Genomic DNA, 21,923 nt, shown 5'->3' on the forward strand with positions numbered 1-21,923 from the left:
ATCATGAGATAGATCCTGTACTGGTTGCGTTCTGACTACTCATCTTTGAATGGAGTTGAATGTATTCTGCGTCATCTATTTGTAATTGGTTCTTGTTGTAGGCTAGGCTGTGTACTGGATTAGGGGAGATTTTCCTAATGGCTCAGAATCCTGTGTTTGTATTTTCTTGGTCATTACTTCTCTCCTGCTAGTGAAGATAGATTGTCCCAAATGGCAGTTTCTCTCTTCCCTGCATCTCACCACATGCTGTTTGTTTGTTTGTTTGTTTGTTTGTTTGTTTGTTTGTTTTTTAAAGTAAACTCTGTACCCAACATGGGACTTGAACTCACGACCCTGAGATGAAGGGTCACATGCTCTACCAACTGAGCCAGCCAGGTGCCCCTCACCACACCCTGTTTTTCACATGGCACTTATTTGTGTGTGTGGTTAATAGTTTAACCCTACATCGTTGATTCCTGGATCTTGGAACTGGTCCGAGTCCAGGTTCTGCTTCAGTGACCCCTCTGATTGTTACAAACAAAAGATTATGGTTTCCTGTGTCAGAGTATGCTCCTCACTTTGGAGAATTATACTTGACTGGATCTTGTCCCTTAAATTATAGCCGCAGAAATCTTGTCTGTATTGGCTCATGTTTGAGTATCACTGCCTTGGCCGTTCTGCTACCCCTTCTGTGGTTTGAGTTTTCAGGTCTCTCCTAGTTTTGCCAAAGATGGAGACTGAATTCCTTTTTCTTTTCCTTGTTACTGTTTTCTGAGAGGTGAGAAAATCACAAACCAGCAGTCTCTGCCTACAGCACTTCTTGTCCTCACTCTAAAGTGAAGCAAACATCCAGTTTAACACTGGAGGATGCTCATTAGTCTACTCATTGTAAATTAACCACATATTTTCTGTATTTGTCTAAATTGGGTGTCTATTCCTAGAGCTGCCTCTGAGGCCATTAAAAAGAAATAGTATAGTGATTAAGACAACAGACTTGGGAGCACTTTCTAGCTGGCTGACCTTACTTAATCTCTTTGATCTTTTTTTGTATAGGAGGGTGTTGCTACTATGGATCAGGGATATTTTCTTTACTCGGTGTATTTTAATGAAAATCCCTTTCTTTCCTAGCTGCCCCAAATTTGGCTAGTGAGAACCCCTACAAACTGGCTTGAGTGTCATTTTGATATCTTCTTTTGGACTTCACATACTCTCCTATTTCTGGTACATGATAAATTAGGCCCTTTTTTATTTTTTCTGCTTCCCTGGTCTTGAAATCAGCCATTTCTGCAAAGATTCTTGGTTCTCTTTAGTGGAGAATGGGAATTAGAACCCAAGATCTGGTTGCTAGGGGTACACATTGCTCTTGAGGTATCATTCCTTTTGGGCTCTTTCTGTGGACAGAGGTAATCAGTATAGTAAACATAGTCATGGCTTCATGCTGATATCTCCAAATGAAATTTAACATTATAAGTTTTTTCTTTCCTCGATTTTATATATATATATATATTTTTTTTTTTTTTTTTAATTTTTCTAACATTTCTTTATTTTTGAGAGAGAGAGTAAGCACAAGTGGGGGAGGGGCAGGGAGGGTGACAAGAGGATCCAAAGCAGGCTCTGTGCTATGAGTGCAGAGCCAGATGCGGGGCTCAAACTCACGAACTGTGAGATCACAACCTGAGCTGAAATCAAGAGTTGGCCACTTAAACAACTGAGTCACACAGGCGCCACATATATATACACATGTACATATACACACATACATATACATACATGTATACGTATATGTATGTGTGTATGTATATATATATATATATTTTGTTTTTTGTTTTTGTTTTTTTTAGGTTTATTTATTTTGAGAGGGTGAGAGAAAATCTCAAGCAGTCTCCACGCAGTCAACGTGGAGCCCCTCCTCAGGCTCAGTCTCACAAACTGTAAGATCATGACCTGAGCCAAAATCAAGAGTCAGACACTTGACCAACTGAGCCACCCAGACTCCCTCCTCAATTTTATACTTGTGCATCTTTCATACTGAAAACCTGTGTCCTCAAGACATTAGCATAACTAGTTGGGTTTTTTGATCTATAATATTAAAAACATAGTTTCATAGTAACACTTCACAGTCCCAAGTCCACCGTCGAAAATTAACCCCTTATTTTCTGTAGATTATGCTCACAATAAGACTGAATGAAGTTTAAGACTTCTTTACAGTTCTTTTGTCCTTAAACTGGATCCCACTAAAAGTGAGAATGTGTTCAAAAGTCACTTGATTATTTTCTCTGTGGGATATGTAGTAACATTTTCTTTCTATTCACATATGTCCAAAATGTAAATATATAAAAAGATATACAGTGAGAAGTATCATTCTCTTCTCTGTCCCTCAGGTACCAATTTCCCATGTTCCTATCCCTTTGCTTTTTAAGATAACCTGTTCCTAGTTTTTTGGTTATCTTTTTAGTGCATGTTTATTATAATTTAATACATAGTTAGGACTGTTTGTTTAAATTTGTTTTTTAATTTTAAGGATTTAGTTTTTTTTAAGAGAGAGAGCATGCATGCAAGCATGGGAGGGGAAGAGAAAGAGGGAGAAAGAGTCCCAAGCAGGCTCTGTGCTGTGAGCTTCGAGCTTGATTTCACGAACTGTGAGATCATGACCTGAGCCAAAATCAAGAGTTGGATGCTCAACTGACTAAGGCACCCAGGCGCCCCTAGAATTTACTTTTTGATTTAACTTTTTAAAAAACATGGAAAATATTTATTTGGTTCAAAAGTCAAAGCTATATAAAAAGATGGACTCTCAAGTGTCTGTGGCTCCACCTAATTTGCCATTTGCTCTTTAGTGAGTCCCCATTTTATTACTCTCTGATTTGGTGTCTCAGGGTTTCTTTTTATGAAGTAAGTATATGCATAGATAAACCCATACATTTTATTTGTTTGTTTGTTTCCACTCCTTTCTTACAGAAAATCTAGCACGTTGTATTTATATATACTGTTTTGTATCTTGCATTTTTCTCTTAACAATATATTCTGGAGAGGACTCCAAATCAGTACCTAGAGATATCTTATTCATTCCTTTTATCTTTGGCTGCATTGTACCCCATCTTATGGATGTTGTGTTGGACATTTTGACACATGTGCTGTTCCATGTTTTAGATGGTGTATTTTCAAACTCTGTTTATGGAAGTGAGAGTGCTAGTCAAAGAGTTAATACCTCAATTTCCTCACGTAGAAAATGGCAATAATATTAGCTACCTCAGAGATCATTATAAAAAGTGATTATAGGGGTACCTGAGTGGCTCAATTAGTTAAGCATATGACTTTGGCTCAGGTCGTGATCTCGCAGTCCATGAGTTCGAGCCCCACGTTGGGCTCTGTGCTGACAGCTGAGAGCCTGGAGCCTGCTTTGGATTCTGTGTCTCCCTCTCTCTCTGCCCCTTCCTCACTCGCACTCTGTCTCTCTCTCTCTCTGTCTCAGAAATAAATAAACATTCAAAATATTTTTTTTTTCAACGTTTATTTATTTTTGGGACAGAGAGAGACAGAGCATGAACGGGGGAGGGGCAGAGAGAGAGGGAGACACAGAATCGGAAACAGGCTCCAGGCTCCGAGCCATCAGCCCAGAGCCCGAAGCGGGGCTCGAACTCATGGACCGCGAGATCGTGACCTGGCTGAAGTCGGACGCTTAACCGACTGCGCCACCCAGGCGCCCCTCAAAATATTTTTAAAAAATGTTTTAAATAAATAATCATATTAATATATGTAAAGGACCTAGAATATGCCTAGCATGTAATATATGTTATAGAAATGTTAATATTTATCGTTTTTTATTAAGAGTACATGAAAAGTCAAAGATTACTATACACTATAGTCTGTGCTTTCAAAACCACTTAAAACCATATTTGAATCCTTAATACAGATATTCTTTTTTGGGTATTTTTTGCATGTGCTGGACCTCTTAAATGTCAGTGCATTCAAGGTGAATTGAGGAGACCCTTTCCCAGTTATCCAAATGTTGGCGTTATTCTTTGTTATGAGGTTTTTCAGAATTACTTTTATAATTAAGTTCATCCATCCTAAAATTTGTCCTTATTTTAATTATATATACATGTATCTCTCTGAATGGTTTTCATTATAAATGCTAGGAGCAAGTATCTTATGTGATGCTGTATTCAGCACATTATGTTGTCAACTATTAAAAATCCAGTCTCTAGGGCGCCTGGGTGGCTCACTCAGTTAAGTGTCTAACTTCTGCTCAGGTCATGTGAGTTTAAGCCCCACATTAGGCTCTAAGCTGACAGCTCAGAGCCTGGAGCCTGCTTTGGATTCTGTGTCTCCTTCCTTCTTTGCCCCTTCTCACCCCTCTCTCTCAAAAGTAAACATTAAAAAATCCAGTCTCCAAAATGGATTTTTACCTGATAAAGCTGCAGAGACGTCCTGATAGCTGGAGCAACAAGTTTATGCAGGTGATCTGTGTCCCCAAATATCTGCTCTTCTCAGGTTATTCTAAAGTCACCTTCGAAGAGGGTGTGAAAGCCACGTAGGGAAGAATCCAGGCTGTAAAACAAAGTCGTAATTACTGTTCATTCACTGGACCAGTGGTGTTCAGAATCCTGTTAATTTGAGCAAGGACTGAGTCTCCACTTGCTGCATCAAGAATAATATCTTTAGGCAGATTCAGCAGAGATTGTACCAAACATCTGACCCTGCAGCCCGCATTTGGACCCTCAGGACAGTGGGTCCAGATGGTCATCGTCGGTAATGTTAGGACCCACAGAAGTACTTCGGTTCGCAATGTGGTATCTTGCACAGTGTGGATCTCTACATCCTGGTCAGAATTGGTCTACCATGTATGTGCTAATCTAGTCCAATATTCCCACCAGCGTGCCATTTCTCCAGTGGTGACTAACCAGGCTATGAAATAGGCACAGCTTGTATTTTTCTTCTTTGTGTTTCTGGATATAACTTTTGGGCTCTATGACTTATAAAAAAAATTGGATTCTACCATAATGAGAGAGAAAATGAAATGGAAACAAAATCTCAAAGTGGTCATTTAAATTATCAAGAGAACATCCATTTCTCATTCCCACCCTTTTTTAGATGACTAACAGAAGAGGCATAATAAAAGCTTGAAATGAATAACCAAAAGACTTTTCAGGGCTATCCAGGTTTTTATGTTTCTAGTTTTTTTTCTCTGGCTTGAGAACATGAGAGTCACTTAAGAGGAAATCTTTTGGGGTCCTTTACATCTTGGGTGAACATAGGGAATGGGTTTGGGGAAATGGCTCATCCTGGAAAAAACAAAAATCCAAACATGAAAATCCAGTCTCCGGTAGTAGGCTTTCTCTTCAGTGAGTTCTACCAAGTTGCGTAGTTGTGTTTGTGGCCAGTCTTTTCAGCTTTCCTTTAAACTCGAATGATAGGCATTTAGTTTTCTTTTCAGGAAGAAAACCATCCTTCATTCAGTTTTAACACTTTATATACACTAATATCCCCCATGTCTGTTTTTTAAGAATTTTGAGACAGGATCCTTATGATGAAATTAACCATTGCTTAGTTTAGATACATGCAGTCCTGGGGCGCCTGGCTGGCTCAGTTGGTTGAGTGTCTGACTTCAGCTCAGGTCATAATCTCACAATTCATGAGTTCAAGCCCCAGCTGTGCTGACAGCTCAGAGCCTGGAATCTGCTTTGGATTCTGTGTCTCCCTCTCTGTCCCTCCCCTGCTCATGTTCTGTCTGTCTCTTTCTCTCTCTTTCAAAAATAAATAAACATTAAAAAAAATTTTTTAGATATATACAGTCCCAATCAAGTCTACCCTTACAGCTCAACTAACCAACTTCTTTTTAATTTGTAGTCACATGTTTTCATAATATAAAAGCATAAAAAAAGATGTGTAGTAAGGAGTGTTGTTCTCTCATCTGTCCCCTGTCCACCAAGATCCTATGTTCCTTTCCCTTTGCTTTTCTAAATTACCTGATAATAACTTACTGGCTATCCTTCCAGGGTTTCTTAAATATGGTCAGATTCAGGGGCACCTGGGTAGCTCAGTTGGTTGAGCACCCGACTTTGGCTCAGGTCATGATCTCCCAGTTCAGGAGTTCAAGCCCCACATCAGGCTCGCTGCTGTCAGCCTATCAGCGCAAAGCCTGCTTCAGATCCTCTGCCCCCTCTCTCTGCCCCTCCCCGCTTGCGCTCTCCCAAAAAATAAATATGTAAATAAAATGTATATAGTCAGATTCACATACAGTTCTTACTTCTGTCCTTTTTAACCAAAAATTAACTCATAGATTCTCTTTGCTTTCTTTTCATATAGGAATATACATCGAAAGTTTCCCACATTCATAGACCGTTTCATTGTTCTCTTAGTAGCAGTATAGTGAGCCATTGTATGTATGAACGGGTTTGAGGTTGTTTCCAATACTTTTCCTATCATAAGTAATACTGCAGTCAATAACGTGTGCAAGAATATCTATATTCCCAAAGTATAGATAGATTCCCAAAAGTAATCAGCAATTATATACAGTTATAATTTTGATATCTACTAATTGCCTTCCTTAGGGTTTATACCAGTTTATACTCCATCCAGAATGTTTAGAAGTGTCTGTTTCCAGGCACATGAAAAGATGCTCAACGTCGCTCCTCATCAGGGAAATACAAATCAAAACCACACTCAGATATCACCTCACGCCAGTCAGAGTGGCCAAAATGAACAAATCAGGAGACTATAGATGCTGGTGAGGATGTGGAGAAACGGGAACCCTCTTGCACTGTTGGTGGGAATGCAAACTGGTGCAGCCACTCTGAAAAACAGTGTGGAGGTTCCTCAAAAAATTAAAAATAGACCTACCCTATGACCCAGCAATAGCACTGCTAGGAATTTACCCAAGGGATACAGGAGTGCTGATACATAGGGGCACTCGTACCCCAATGTTTATAGCAGCACTCTGAACAATAGCCAAATTATGGAAAGAGCCTAAATGTCCATCAACTGATGAATGGATAAAGAAATTGTGGTTTATATACACAATGGAGTACTACGTGGCAATGAGAAAGAATGAAATATGGCCCTTTGTAGCAACATGGATGGAACTGGAGAGTGTTATGCTAAGTGAAATAAGCCATACAGAGAAAGACAGATACCTATGTTTTCGCTCTTATGTGGATCCTGAGAAACTTAACAGAAACCCATGGGGGAGGGGAAGGAAAAAAAAAGAAGGTTAGAGTGGGAGAGAGCCAAAGCATAAGAGACTCTTAAAAACTGAGAAACTGAGGGTTGATGGAGAGTGGGAGGGTGGGGAGGGTGGGTGATGGGTATTGAGGAGGGCACCTTTCGGTATGAGCACTGGGTGTTGTATGGAAACCAATTTGACAATAAACTTCATATATTGAAAAAAAAAAAAGAAGTGTCTGTTTCCTTGCACCTTGTTTCCTATGCTCTCCATTTGGGGGATTTTTTTTGGCCATTCTGATTGGTGAACAGTGATGTCTCAGTGTATTTTAAATTGTATTTCTCTTCCTATGAGTGGGGGCGAGCGTCTTTTCTTTATTAAGGGGCCGTTTGCATTTTCTGTTAGTGAAACGGAACTGGCTATGCGTATCCCTTGCTTGTTTTCTTTTGGGGAATTATTTTTCTCATTGACTACAAGGAGATCTTAGTATATTAAGATTACACTTTCATTTATGAGTCTTTTGACTATGTTTATACTATGTTTTGCTCTATGTAGGTTTGCTTATTCACAGAGTAAAATTTATTGATCTTTTTATAAGTTTTGGATTTTCAAAGCTTCTAGTAGTTAAAAAACTCTCTTCCACTCCAAAGTTATGAAAGAATTCTTTTTTTTTTCACATGCTTTTTTTAAATTTCTTATAAAATCTTTGATCCTTTTCCTATGTATCCTGGTGTAATGTGTGAAGCAGGGATCCAATTTTATTTTTTCCAAATGGCTACCTAGTCTTCCCAACATCATTTATCATCAAGTAGTCCATTCTTCCCCCTCTGACTTGAGATGCCAACTTTGTTATAATGTCAAGTTCTCCTGCCACTGTTGGAATTTCAATAGCTTATTGCCAGTTAATTTGACCTGCTCTCTGTATGGATATCCCTTTCATCATTAGGCACTCATAACTAACACTTTAAGAATGACATGGAAAGGAATAATACAAAATTGGGAGCAGGTCAGTGCTTCAAGGGCCCTGACATAGGCTGCTGTTAATCGAGGTTGTCTGTAATCCTCCCTCATAACGTAAAAACCTTAGTGTGTATCTCCAGTTTTGTCCGCAGAGTGAAGTGTATTGATTATAATAATGCTTACCTAAGATTGTCCTAGAGTGGTGATTAGCTACACTGAGAGTACTGAGAAGGACTAAGAATTAATTGATTTGGTTCATGGTGCATATTGATACCTTTGGAAATGAGGTTTATGGGACTTTCAGGAGAGAAACTTAACAGACCATTTATGTCCTAGGTTCATCTGTACACTTTACAGACCTACAAAAAATATAACTGTATGACAGTGGTCTAGTACAAGATAGTAAATGGAGTCTCCTGGGTGGCTCAGTCAATTGGGCATCCAACTTTGGCTCAGGTCATGATCTGGTGATTCATGAGTTCCAGCCCCACATTGGGCTCTGTGCTGACAGCTCAGAGCCTGAAGCTTGCTTTGGATTCTGAGTCTCCCTCTCTTTCTCTGCCCTTCCCCTGCTCACACTGTCTCTCTCTCAAAAATAACATTAAAAAAAAAAAAAAGGTAAATGGCCTTGACTGCCTGCATCGAGTCTAGAGGCAAGTTAGAAGTCACAATGTCTTTTCTTCCCTTTTCAGTCGGCCAACTTTGTCTATCCAGCATCCACCATCTGCAGCAATTAGCATTCAGCGTCCTGCCCAGTCACGGGATGTAACAACAAGAATCACACTGCCATCTCATCCTGCATTAGGGACGCCAAAACAGCAGCTTCACACCATGGCTCAGGTAAAACCAGAGGCAAAACCACCCATGTAGGCTGTGGGTTAAGACCAGAGTTGTGCAAAACTTGATAAGAACCTCGCAGTATGGAAGGCAGCAATTGCTTTTAACTGCATTGAGGTTGAGCTGTTCTTGTTTATAACTGTGTTGTGGATCTCCCCCCGCCAGAAAACTATCTTCAGCACCGGTACACCAGTGGCTGCGGCCACAGTAGCACCTATTTTGGCAACCAACACCATTCCTTCAGCGACTACAGCCGGTAAGTTGGCAGCCCTGCTCTCCTGCTAGGGAAGTGTGAGTCTTAAGTGTTGAGTTAATTTTTCATTTCTCAGCTTCAGTCAGAGGAAACGAATAGGCTAGAAGAATTTTCTTATCTTTTCCTAAGACCTTTTGTCAGGTTTTGGAGAATCTGTAGTGTGTGTAAAGAGATCATTGTTGAAAAGGTTTTTTTTCTCCAATTTCAGGCTCTGTGTCACACACACAAGCTCCCACAAGTACAATTGTTACCATGACAATGCCCTCACATTCGTCCCATGCTACCGCTGTGACCACCTCAAACATCCCAGTCGGTAAGTGTCCTGCAACCTTCACACAGAGCTTGAAAGGGATTTTTCTGCCCCTCTGACCAGGTCTTCATATACAAGGCTAGTATTGGTAGGGTTTTTTTTTTTTTTTTTCTAATTATTGTTGTTGATTTTCAAGGCAATGCTGAATTTAACTCTTAAATGTCTTTGTCATACAGATTTGGCATTGAGAGTAAGGGGGAAAAAGAGGATAATAATGTTTGAGAGCTCAAAGCAAACATCATTTTAACACAGCTTTGACTTTCTCATTCATCAGACTTTACCTCTTCTGTGTGTACCTATTAAGAAGTAAGTTAACTTCACAGACATAGACAAGATTCACAGGAAAAACAGGAAAGAAGCACGGATCTGGAATGAAGAGAACTTGTACACGGCTGGATTGTTTAGGAAAAATCTCTGGATGATGCACAGCAGGAAGGGTGATAACCCTCAAGTTGATTACCTTAGGTTCTCATCTGACTGCTACCTCAAGATACTTCACAACCGTCATAAAATTTCTTCTAAGCTTTGTTCCCCTTTTAAATTTGTATATGCCTTGAATATTAAGAAGCAAGTCTATGTGGGACACCTGGGTGGCTTAGTCAGTTAAGCGTCTGACTTTGGGTCAGGTCACAGTCTCATGGTTTGTGGGTTCGAGCTCCGCATTAGGCTCTCTGCTAACAGCTTGGAGCCTGGAGCCTGCTTCAGATTCTGTGTCTCCCTCTTTCTCTGTCCCTCTCCTGCTCATGCTGTTTCTCACTTTCTCTCAAAAATAAGCATTAAAGAAATTTTTAAAAAAGAAGAAGAAAAAATCTTTGAAACATTTCTGGCAGCCAAACTTTAATCATTAAGAGCAGGGATCGAGCATCTTTCTGTGTAGCGCCAGATTATAAATATTTTAGGCTTTGTAAGCTTCATAGGTCTGTGTCACAACTGCTGAGTTGTGGATAATATGTAAACAAATGAGTGTGACTATAGTTCAGTCTTTTTATGGACACAGAAATTTGGATTTCATATAATTTTCATGTGTCATGAAATGTTCTTCTTTTGATTTCTGCCCTCCCCGCCCCACCATGACAAAGTATGAACCCATGTACAGCCCATGGGCCATACAGAACCAGCATCAGGCGGGAGTTGCCCACAGGCTGCCAACACCTGTCCTGGGGGCTGAGGTCTCACCGTCACAGCTTCCAAAGCGGAGACTGACCTGTGAGGCAGAGCACTGCTCTGTTTAATTCACAAGCCCCAGGTTTAGTTTCCAGGGTTAGCTTTGATTTGGTTGTATGAAATTAAGCATGTCATTTTACTGTTTATTCCCAGAGACATGGGACAGCTGCCATGTTTTTCATAAACTTTTGAAAGAGTGCTTTCTGTGAGATGACACACTGACATACTTACCTGGCAGAAGTCTGGTGAGCAGACACGGAAGAATGGCTTCCCTACTGCTACATTCCAGTGTTCCTTCCCTCTGTGCTTCCTTCCTTTCTTCCTTCCCACGTCAGCTTCACATTCCTCTGGGAAAACTTGGAGGACACTTTTCTGGAATGATGGTGGGACCCAGGAAGTCCTTCCCCCTCCCTTAGATAATTCGGCCACGCCAGTCCTTAACTTGGTAGTAAGTCCCACAGTAGGCTTTTAGCAGTGAAAAAACACTGCTACTGCCTTTTTCTCACGTTACCGCTCACTGCATCTTGGCATTGGAGAGACCATACTTCTTTCACACCCCTCTGAATTTAATTCCCTCCTTTGAAAAGAAGTTCGGAGGGTATGATTTTAGCATTGACACACTTTTATTGGAAAAGAACATTGCTTATTCCATATTGTCACCTCACACCATTTTCTGATTGTGTCTCCTCAGCACTGTAACAACAGATCCAGGTTTATTCTTGCCATCTTTATAGTCAAGAGCCTCACTAGCATATCTATAGCTACGAAGAAAGTTAGACCAGTAAAGAGAGGACAGTGTGCCCTATAGGGGCTCTCTGGTTTCATCTTGAATCCTCTCTGTAAAGAGTTATTTAGAGATTAGGTCCTGTTAATGTCACTGTATCTTCCCAAGCGGTCACACTGTGGAAGTAAACTCAGAGTACCAGGAGAAAGAAATATGTGCATTCATTTGGCTAAAACAATTAACTTTTTACCTGTCTTAAGTTACAGGGCAGTATTCTACATCTCCCAGCTGTTTAATCTTTGATTTTTAGCCATTTCGTAAATTTTAGATAAGAAAATCATTTGACAGAAGTGTCCAGATTTAACATCTGCTACTTAATGTGACTGATTTCGTCTAAGTCCCACTAGGCTCATATTCTAGTTTTCTTTTCCTTATTTACGGTAAGCCAAATACTTTCCTGTTACATTAGTAGATGATCCCTGTGCAGAGGTACCTCAGTTGAGAAAGGAAACCTGATATTAACCCTACAGCATTGGTTTTCAAGTAGGGTTTTAGGGGATATATTAAAATCACTTAAGCAGCTTTTTCCAAGTCACACTTGCTTTCTCCAGGTGAGATTAAATACTGAATTCAACCATTTTTACTAATAGAAATGTGTTGAGTCAGGGGGAAAAAAGCCTAATTAACCATGAGCATAGTTTCTGCCTTTAAGGAGTGCTCATTTCCAGTAGAATACTGTATTTTCTCCATGCTCTGGCCTACATATGACAGAGGTGTTGGAATTATAAAAAGCAGAATCGGATGATCACAGCATTCAGAAAACCAGGGATTCTCTTTGGAGGTGGCATTATGTTCAACTTATGATTTTTGCATTATGTTTTTCCTGAAGTGTTTGGGTGTTTTTTTGTTTTGTTGTGTTGTGTTTTGGTTTTTAGATAATTGAGAATATGTGGCTTATTTTAATTTTTTGAATGTTTTGTTTATTTTTGAGAGAGTGGGGGGAGGGGCAGAGAGGAATGGAGACACAGAATCTAAAGCAGGCCTCAGGCTCTGAGCTGTCAGCACAGAGCCCAATGCAGCACTCAAACCCATGAACTGTGAAATCATGACCTGAGCCAAAGATGAACCCTAACCGACTAAGCCTCCCAGGGGCCCCTGTAGCTTTTTTTAATTAGAAACAAAGGTACAGCAATAAATTTATGGGTGTGTGTATGGTTTACCAACCAGTGGTTAGCTGCTCTGCCTAATGACAACTGCATTCCTATTGAAAGCATTCTTTTCTCCTACCTTTTATGGGCACAGTGGGAAAACAAGGCTTGGTTGCTCCCCCTCTCCTTACCACCAGTGGAAGATGTGTCATGCCAGCTTCTCCGTTCATTAGCCATTAGATGTCATCATCAGTGGTTGAACTGGGCATTCCAGTATCCTCCTGCAGAAATTTCTCCAGCTGCCTCCCATGGGAAATAGCTGGGGATCATGGTGGGTTTGTGCTGCTTACTGTCGGTGTTTAGTGCACTGCACTTTGGCTAATGTAGTGGCATCATCCTCGTCACCAGTGTTTATGTGCCAGTCACTGCTGTGACTTGGGTCTTACACGGATGGTAGCTGTCCTTCTGTCTCTCTGATGTAGCCTGCAGCTCTCCTTTCCAAATTCCCTCACATAGAGTTAACAGGTCTGTAAGAACACTAAAGTAGGTCCCAGTTCAGCTGTACCTTCTAAACAAAACTTGATTGCAAATACTAGAGGAGAGCAAACTTTGAGCCTCACATTAGATTTGAAAACCATATGTAGTCATCTTGATTTTGCTGTAAAGCATTATGGAGGGGCGCCTGGGTGGCTCAGTCAACTAAGCATCCAACTTAGTCTTGGCTCAGGTCATGATCTCATGGTTCGTGAGTTTGAGCCCCGAGTCAGGCTCTATACTGACAGCATGGAGCTTGCTTGGGATTCTGTCTCTCCCTCTTTTTCTGCTCTTCCCCCGCTCGCTCGCTCGCTCACTCTCTCTCTCACGTGTGCGCGCTGTCTCTCACAAAAAAGAGAGCATTATGCATTTCTTTCTAAAACGAAAGCATTATGTAAAATCACAGGATGTTCAGAGGACCTAAGAAATAAACTGATTATCAGGGCGCTTGGGTGGCTCAGTCAGTTAAGCATCTGACTCTTGGTTTTGGCTCAGGTCACGATCTCACGGTTTGTGAGTTCAAGCCCCACATCAAGGCTCTGTGTTGTTAGTGCAGAGCCTGCATGGGATTCTGTTTGTCTCTCCCTCCCTCTCTCTCTGCTAAGTAGAAGCTAAGATCTTTGCCATGTCTGTATTCAAAATTTTGTTGATTTTTTTTTTTCCTAATTAAAATTTTTTCTCCTTTTAAAAAAAAGGCCTCCAAGAAGCCAGGTCTAGGGGAAAGGACCTGATTACTGGTATTTTTGTTAAAGTACTGATGATGTTAAACCCTGTTTGACAAATAAATATACGAATGTATCAGTGGAGTATTGGATTGAAATAATTCAGTTGAATTTTATGTACTCCTCTTCTTTTATTATGAAAACTAAAAAGCCAGGCTTCTTATTACTGTTTGCATTCTTAAGATTGTTGCTGGCCAAGAATGTTTTGGCATGCCAATAAAAGCATATGAGAGGTAATGTGATTGGATTTTGCATTTGTAGCTAAGGTGGTGCCTCAGCAGATCACACACACTTCTCCTCGGATCCAGCCTGATTACCCTGCGGAGAGGAGTAGCCTGATTCCCATTTCAGGTCATCGGGCCTCTCCAAATCCTGTGGCCATGGAAACCCGAAGTGACAATAGGTAGGAGGGAATGTGCTGGTTACACTGCCCCATTGTGTCATTAGTTGGTTTGGTTTTTCAGTAACAAAATGTCTCACAATATAGTATATATACACTTATTTTCAAATTTGCTCCTGAAAATAATATGTTGTACAATTTATTTTTTCATTTTGTGAAAATGTGCTGTTTATTTAGCTATTCTCCTTTTGATAGATATTCTGTTAGTATCTGCTTTTTTTGTTTGGTGTGTTTCTGTGTTTGATTTATTTTGAGGCAGTCTGACCGTATGGATTGCAGCATCGTGACCCTTTCTCCCCAAGTACTTTCCTTTTCAGCCTCAAAGAACAGAGACCTTCTCATAACCACAGTGCAATTACCCAAAATGATTCTTTAGTCTTCCATTCCCGTTCAGTGACATTTTTTAAGACTATGGACAGGCCAGTTGTTTTTGTAGAACGTTCTTCGGTTTGGGCTTGTTGGATACTTTCATCATTAGATTCAGGTTATGCATTTTTGGAGCAAATACCACTTAGGTGATGCATTCTTCTCACTGTCACCGCAGCAGAGAGCTTATGACGCCCTTGTGTCTCACCATTAGCCATGGCAATGCTGGTTATGTAATGAAGGTGGTGGTTGCCAGATTTTTCCATAAAGGTATATTTTTCTCCTTTGTAAACCACTGATCCGTGTGGAAATACTTTGAGACTGTAAATACCCTGCTCCTCAGTAAACTTCGTCTCAGTGGTGTTAGCATCTGTTGATGCTTGGCTGAATCACTTGATGCTTGCAGTATGATGGTTGCAAAAAAGTGACTTTTTCTAACAGTCATTTCTTCCACATTTGTCAGTTGACATTCTTAGGTAAATAAGTTTTCTCTTATTTACACCCATTTATTTGTTTTGTTGTGCATCTTATTTTTTTAAATCAGCATGCGCTCATGGATTTGGTCTATTCACTATTATAATCCTTTGCTGTCCTCTGTTTTGATGCTCAGATTTTCTCTGGGAGCTTCTTGAGACCAGTTCCTGTGGATTTTGTCATGTCCCATTCATTCTAGCCCTTCCTTACTTTCCACTGTAACAAGATACTCCACGCTCCTCAATAGTGTCTGAGCCCTGGCATCTCCCATTTCCCCAGGGAGACCTGGCTCCTTTTCATCATTTAGAAATCTGGATCTAGGTGGTAGCTCTGTTCATTGCTACTGGATTGTAATGATAGGCCCTTTTAGCAGACAGAAATAGGAAGTATATGATGTTGTAAAAATTCTTTAGTACACGTTGATACTTCTAGTTCAACCCCATTTCTTCCACCATTCCGTATTTGTATCTCTTCTTCCCCAGTGAGAAGCTGGTACATACAGTGCTTATGAAGTAATTTCAGAATTGGATCATTTTTAAGTGTTCTTGTTTGAGGACTGTGTGTTCTTGTGTGTAGGAATGCTTATAGGTTTTAATATGTTGGTCTTCTGTCCCATTCACCTTGCTAAACACATCTGTTAGCTCTAAAACTGGTAGATTCTCTTGGATTTCGTATGTAGGTGTATGAGGGATTTTTTTCGTTTCCATTTCACATACCTATTTTTTTCTCGTTAACTAGAGCTTCCAATGTGGTGTTGAATAGAGCAGAGATAGTGAACATTCTTAACTTATTCCTCACCTGAATGGGAATTCTTGTGAAATTTCATTATAGATTTTGGTAGATGCTATTTTCAGGTTGAGGAACCAAGTGATTTCCTATTCCTATTTTTTAGGTATTTATATCATAAGTATCGAATGCGATTAAAATTTGGAGGGGGAGTATTTTTTTAATTCTATTCTAGTTAACATTTAGTGCTATCTTAGTTTCTATTAAATATTTTTTGTGTATCTTTTGTGATACTTCAAATGATTGTCCTCTTAATTTTTTAATAGTATCTAAAACAGTAGTAGAAATTCTGATAGTGGGTCATTCTTCCTGTGATAAACCTTATTTGATCATGATGTATTTTATTTTACATAGTACTCTATTGAGTTTTATTTAGAAATTTTTGTGTTGATGTAGAGAGCGAGATTTGTTTATCTTTTCTACTATTCTCCCTGTCCAGTTTTGGTATCAGGACTACATTAAGCTAAAAAAAAGTAAGTTAGATCTCGTTTCTTCTTTTTCTTGTCTCTGAATCAGTCTGTAGAAGTTTGAGGTTATCTGTATTATGTGTGTTTGATAAGATTTCCAGTAAAAACAGTCTGAACTTAAGAGTCTTTCAAATGGAATTGAGCTGAGCAAACCTTTGATTGTGAGTTTTTCTTTTGAGTCAGTTTGGTAATTAGTACTCTGTGTACATTTTTATGTTTGTTGATAATGGTTATTTATAGTACCCATGTATTTTTAAAAATCTTACTCTCTTGGTGTGTGTCCTTTGATCTGACAGTTTATTTGGTACACAATTGGGGAAATGTTGGTATGGCATATAAGGGTATGAAGATGATCTGGGGGATAGGATCATTTGAAAGTGAAGAAGAAAATAGATCCATTTTGGCTCATATTATCTGTCTTCCACCTATAGACCGTCTGTTCCCGTTCAGTTCCAGTACTTTTTGCCAACATACCCACCTTCTGCATACCCACTGGCTGCGCACACGTATACCCCAATCACCAGCTCTGTGTCCACCATCCGACAGTATCCAGGTACAAGCCCTGCTAGGGGACTTTTAACTTGCCAGTTTTTGTAAGCAATGAAGTGAAAGTTGCCCAGTGAGTATTTCTAGAATGGGTTTTCTTACTCCACCTTCTCTTTTCAGATTCAGATAAGGTGATAATCTCAGGCTTTAAGGTTTTAGATCACATCTGTGTGATCTATAAAAAAGTTGCTGCTTATTAGTATATTTGCATGGTTTTATCCCACCTTGAGGATAATTATGTTAACAGTTTATCTTAAAATGGCAGTATGGTTAAAATGGTAAAAGCTGTACTTTTATGGAGCTTCTGTTGTTTTGTGGGTTATCTGTTGTGTTTGTAATATCAGTCCAGTTATGCTCAACACTCACCATCCTCACTTGTAAATAGTGTTCTTTTTGCTAATCCAGAAAAAATAATACTTAATCCTCAGGGTTTGTGTTTTCTTTTCTCATGAGACCCTCAGCTTGCTTTAGGCATAAGAGACCAGACTGTGGGTGTTGCCTTTCTACTGTGTGACCTGGGACTGCAGCCAGGGCTACATGGAGCCATTGAGCACTTGAATGGGGACCCAGCACAAATGAAAAACTGATTGTTTTTCTGTTTTACTTAATGCAAATTAGAGAAATTTTGAATATGTTTGGAACAATTTAGCGATCATGAAACTACTGTTTCAAAACTGTAGATTATATTGAATCAAAATACAAATGAAATATTTTTGATAAAAACTTACCTGATAAAAATTGAAGTCAGTATCTGATTTGAGATGTGCTTTAAGAACAAAACATACCCTGGGGTGCCTGGATGGCTTCAGTTCAGTGTCTGGCTCTTGATTTTGGCTCAGGTCATAATCCCTGGGGTCATGGGATCAAGCCCCATGTTGGACTCTATACTGAGCGTGGAACCTACTTAAGATTCTCTCTCTTTGCCCCTCTACCCCTCTCACGCTTTCTCTCTCTCTCTCTCTCTCTCAAATAAAAATGTTTTAACTTAAAAAAATGTTTAAAAAGTGAAACTTACCTGGGGCGCCTGGGTGACTCACTCGGTTAAGGGTCTGACTTCGGCTCAGGTCATGATCTCATGGTTTGTGAGTTCAAGCCCCTCATCGGGCTCTGTGCTGACAGCTCGGAGCCTGGACCCTGCTTCAGATTCTGTGTCTCCCTCTCTCTGTTCCTCCCCCCGGCTCGTATTCTGTTTCTCTCTCTCTCAAAAATAAATACAGATTAAAAAACAAATTTTTTTTTAAAAAGTGAAACTTACCCTGAATTTTGAAAACATAGTATGGAAAAGAGAATGTAAAATAGCTTATTAATTATTTTATAGTGATCATATTTTGAAATCGTAATATTCGTGGTATATTGGTTTAAACAAAATATATCATTAAAATTAATTTGGCCCGCTTTTTACTTTACTAATGTAGCTACTAGAAAATTTACAGTTGCAATGGACTTAACATCTCCATTGGACAACATTGGTCTAAAACTTTCAGATTCTCAGGTTTAATTTAAATAGCTTTGAAAACAGGTTCCTCAGTCTCTGCTTTGGGTTTTTTATTGTTTGTTTTTTTCTTTCCCCACAAAACTTTCTCCAAGGCTTATTTTAATGTGGGGAAGTAGCTGATGAAATGTTCTGAGTTTTCTGTCCTATTTTGCTGTACATCAAAGTAATAACATCTTTTTTTTTAACGTTTATTTATCTTGAGAGAGAGCACGAGCAAGGGAGGGGCAGAGAGAGGGAAAGAGAGTAATAACATCTGTTCAAAAGAAACTTCTAACTATTCTTTATTAACAGTCCTATAAAGCTAAAACATGTTTACCTGATGTCAGAATAGGATGCAAGGGGCGCCTGGGTGGCTCAGTTGGTTAAGCGTCTGACTTTGGCTCCTGTCATGATCCCATGGTTCGTGAGTTTGAGCCCTACATCAGGCTCTGTGCTGATAGCTCGGAGCCTGGAGCCTGCTTCAGATTCTGTGTCTCCCTCTCTCTCTCTGCCCCTCCCCTGCTTGTTCTTTCTCTCTTTCTCTCTCTCTCTCTCTCTCTGAAAAACAAACGTTAAAAAAAAAAAAGTAGGATGCAAAAAGTATGGTAGAATCGTGTTGACAGTTAAGTAAACTCACGTGTGTGTGTGTGTGTGTGTGTGTGTGTGTGTGTGTGTTACATTTAATGCTGAGAATTCTTAAGTCTCCATTAGTAACAACACTTAAAGTTTTTTCATCTACCTCAGCCAGTTGATACTTCTGTAACAGTGCAGTCATGGTTGCCTTTCTGGAAAAGATAACTCATGACCAATATGTATTTTTCTGAATGCTATCCAACTGTAAAGGGCATGCAGAGTCCCTCTTGAGCTAGAACCATCTCTGCAGACACTATCATTTTATATAAATGTTTATTTGTAAACATCCATCAGAAGAGGACTGTCAGAAGTATTGGGGATCCTGCCAACCATCTGTTTCTCTACATTATTATTTTTCCAAGTGTGTTATTTTACCACTGCAATACTCCTGATGGATACAAACACAGAAAAATGAGTAGTCCAGTCAACAGCACTTACTTCTTCCAGTATCAGTGCTGTCATTGTTGGTCCAGAGGAGGGGTAATATATTATTTCTCAGACATGTGGATCTTTGCATGGGTGGACACAGCTGAAGGAATGATTTATTAACCAGCTTACAATATCGTGTTTTCAAGTGGCTCCTTTGTAAATGATTATAAAGCAGATGTTTCCAAATCAGGAAGAGAACAGGAAAATTTGTGTATAATAGCCTCCGATCTTGCAAAATATGAGATTACTGTAATACGTAGTTTATGATAGATTAGACTAGTTCGTGGGCTCTGGTTGTGTATAAAGATAGAATCTTTTTGGTTATTTAGTTACTAGGTGTAGATACAAATATGTAATTATGAATATATACACATAATCTATATACTCTGTAAGTAATTGATCCATCTCAAATTGTTCCCGAAATTTCACTTGTTGTAGAGATGTTTTCCATTTCATTCATTTATTCATTCATGCGTTAATTTCACAAATATTTATTGAACCCTGTAAGGTCCTATTCTAGGCTCTATTTTTAAAGTTGACTCTTAAACATCTTACTTTGATCAAGCTTAGAGCCACATGGGGAGATAAGACATGAAGAACCATTACTGGAGAGAATGTGCTAATCCCAACAAAAAAGGCTTGAGCAAAGCCAGGCTGCTTCTGAGCTAAGGTTATTTCTACTTTGAGAGGGTAGGCTTAGAGGTCAGGAGTGACTTCCTAAAAGAAATGACATTTGGAAAGCATCTCTCAGAATGAGTAGCACAGAGCCACGGTGGGACTGGGGGAAAGCACTTTTCTGTCTGTGAAGAAAGTGCACAGAATATGCGCTCGGAACAGAGTGGTTTGGTGTGGGCAGGAGTGTAGTGTGAGTGAGGATGCTGCACGTGGAATGAGATCAGCCCTTGAAAGGGTTGGGGTGGTGACTGGACTGCATGTTGAGGCAGGAGACCATAGCCGTCACTGAACAGAAACAACAAAGGTTCACTCACTTCTCAAGAAGAAACTAATAATTTGGTGGGTGTTGATTTTTTCTTCTTTCTTTTACAGCAAGGGAAGAATTGCAATATAGCAATGATTATAAATTTATACGTCCTAACATTTTGCTGTGATTTTCTCATTCATAATAATAATCTCCTTTTAACCAGTCTGTGGTTTATAGAACTTAAATTACATTGTTTCCTTTTTTTAATTGGTGTGTAATTGACATGACATTATCTTAGTTTCAGGTGTACAACACCTGATGATTTGATATTTGTGTATTTATGAAATGAGCACCATAATAAGTCTAATTAATTAACATCCATCACCTCAAATAATTACAAATTATTGTTTGTTATGAGGAGAACTTAAAGATCTACCCTCCTAGTAACTTCCAGTGTACAACATAGTATTGACTCTAGTCACCATGCTGTGCATTACATCCTTGTGACTTATTTATTTTATAACTGGAAGTTTGTACTTTTGACTCCTTCACATATGTCTCCCACCCTACATTCCCTGCCTCTGGCAACCACCAATCTGTTCTTCATATCTGTGAATTCGGTTTGGTTTTGTTTGTTTTTAGATTCCATGTGCAAGTGACATCATAGCGAGTTTTTTTCTGTTTTTGTCTGACTTACTTCACTTAGCTGAATATTCTCAGGGTCCACCCATGTTGTCACAGATGGCAAGATTTCATTCCTTGTAAGGCTAAATAATTGTGTGTGTGTGTGTGTGTGTGTGTGTGTGTGTGTGTGTGTGTGTAGATATAGATAACACATTTTATTTACCCACTTATCTGTCAGTGGAACCTTAGGGTTGTTTCTATATCTTGGCTATAATAAATAATGTTTCAATGAACACGGGGTGCATATATTTTTTTCGGGATTGTTTTGATGACTGAGAAGAAACATCTTTTTTTTATGTTTTATTTTGAGACAGAGAGGGCATGTGGGGGGAGGAGGGGCAGAGAGAGGAAGAGAGAGAGAATCCCAAGCAGGCTCTGTGCTGACCCAGTGTGGAGCTTGAACTCACGAACCGTGAGATCATTACCTGAGCCAAAATCAAGAGTCAGATGCTCATCCATGAGCCACCCAGGCACCCCAGAGAAGAAACATCTTTTGTATTTTTCTTTTCACGAAACATGAAAAATCCCTTCTCTGTGGTTTCCTGGGAATGCTGTTGTTTTCATTTTTATGTTACAGAGTTTGTTCTTATTATCAGAAATGTTTGTGATGGTGGTTCTGTCCATTAAAGCAAAGATTCTTGACCTGGGAGCTACAGATGTATTTCAGAAGGTTTATTTTATTTAGCACAGTTCCCTAGCTCACGTTTGGAACTTAATGGATGATTGCCTTTCCTGCTTTTAATGCTATTTCTAGTAGTTACCTGCAGCAAGATCAAATCAAATTGATAGGAAATGAGGGGGGAAACTCCAATATATAGAGCTTTATGTAGTGCTTTTAACAAAAACAAAAAACAACAGAATTTGGGAGCATCTGAGTGGCTTAGTCAGTTAAGCATCTGATTCTTGATTTAGGCTCAGGTCATGTTCTCAGGGTTTGTGGGATCGA

At 39.5% G+C, this 21,923-nt stretch overlaps 1 protein-coding gene across 8 annotated transcripts in view; it reads left to right on the forward strand.

Annotated features, from left to right (window-relative positions):
- SAP130 (Sin3A associated protein 130) overlaps positions 1 to 21,923 on the forward strand; it is an 83,335-nt gene that overhangs the window by 20,223 nt on the left and 41,189 nt on the right. For all 8 annotated transcript variants that reach the window (XM_030324843.1, XM_030324841.1, XM_030324842.1 and 5 more), the window contains 5 exons: positions 8,797 to 8,944; positions 9,107 to 9,197; positions 9,403 to 9,507; positions 14,058 to 14,199; positions 16,721 to 16,842. In XM_030324843.1, coding sequence (XP_030180703.1) covers positions 8,797 to 8,944; positions 9,107 to 9,197; positions 9,403 to 9,507; positions 14,058 to 14,199; positions 16,721 to 16,842 — 608 coding nt within the window. The remainder of the gene's footprint in view (positions 1 to 8,796; positions 8,945 to 9,106; positions 9,198 to 9,402; positions 9,508 to 14,057; positions 14,200 to 16,720; positions 16,843 to 21,923) is intronic.

The sequence above is a fragment of the Lynx canadensis genome, chromosome C1 (genome assembly GCF_007474595.2).
Source record: "Lynx canadensis isolate LIC74 chromosome C1, mLynCan4.pri.v2, whole genome shotgun sequence".
Classification (NCBI taxonomy): Eukaryota; Metazoa; Chordata; class Mammalia; order Carnivora; family Felidae; genus Lynx; species Lynx canadensis.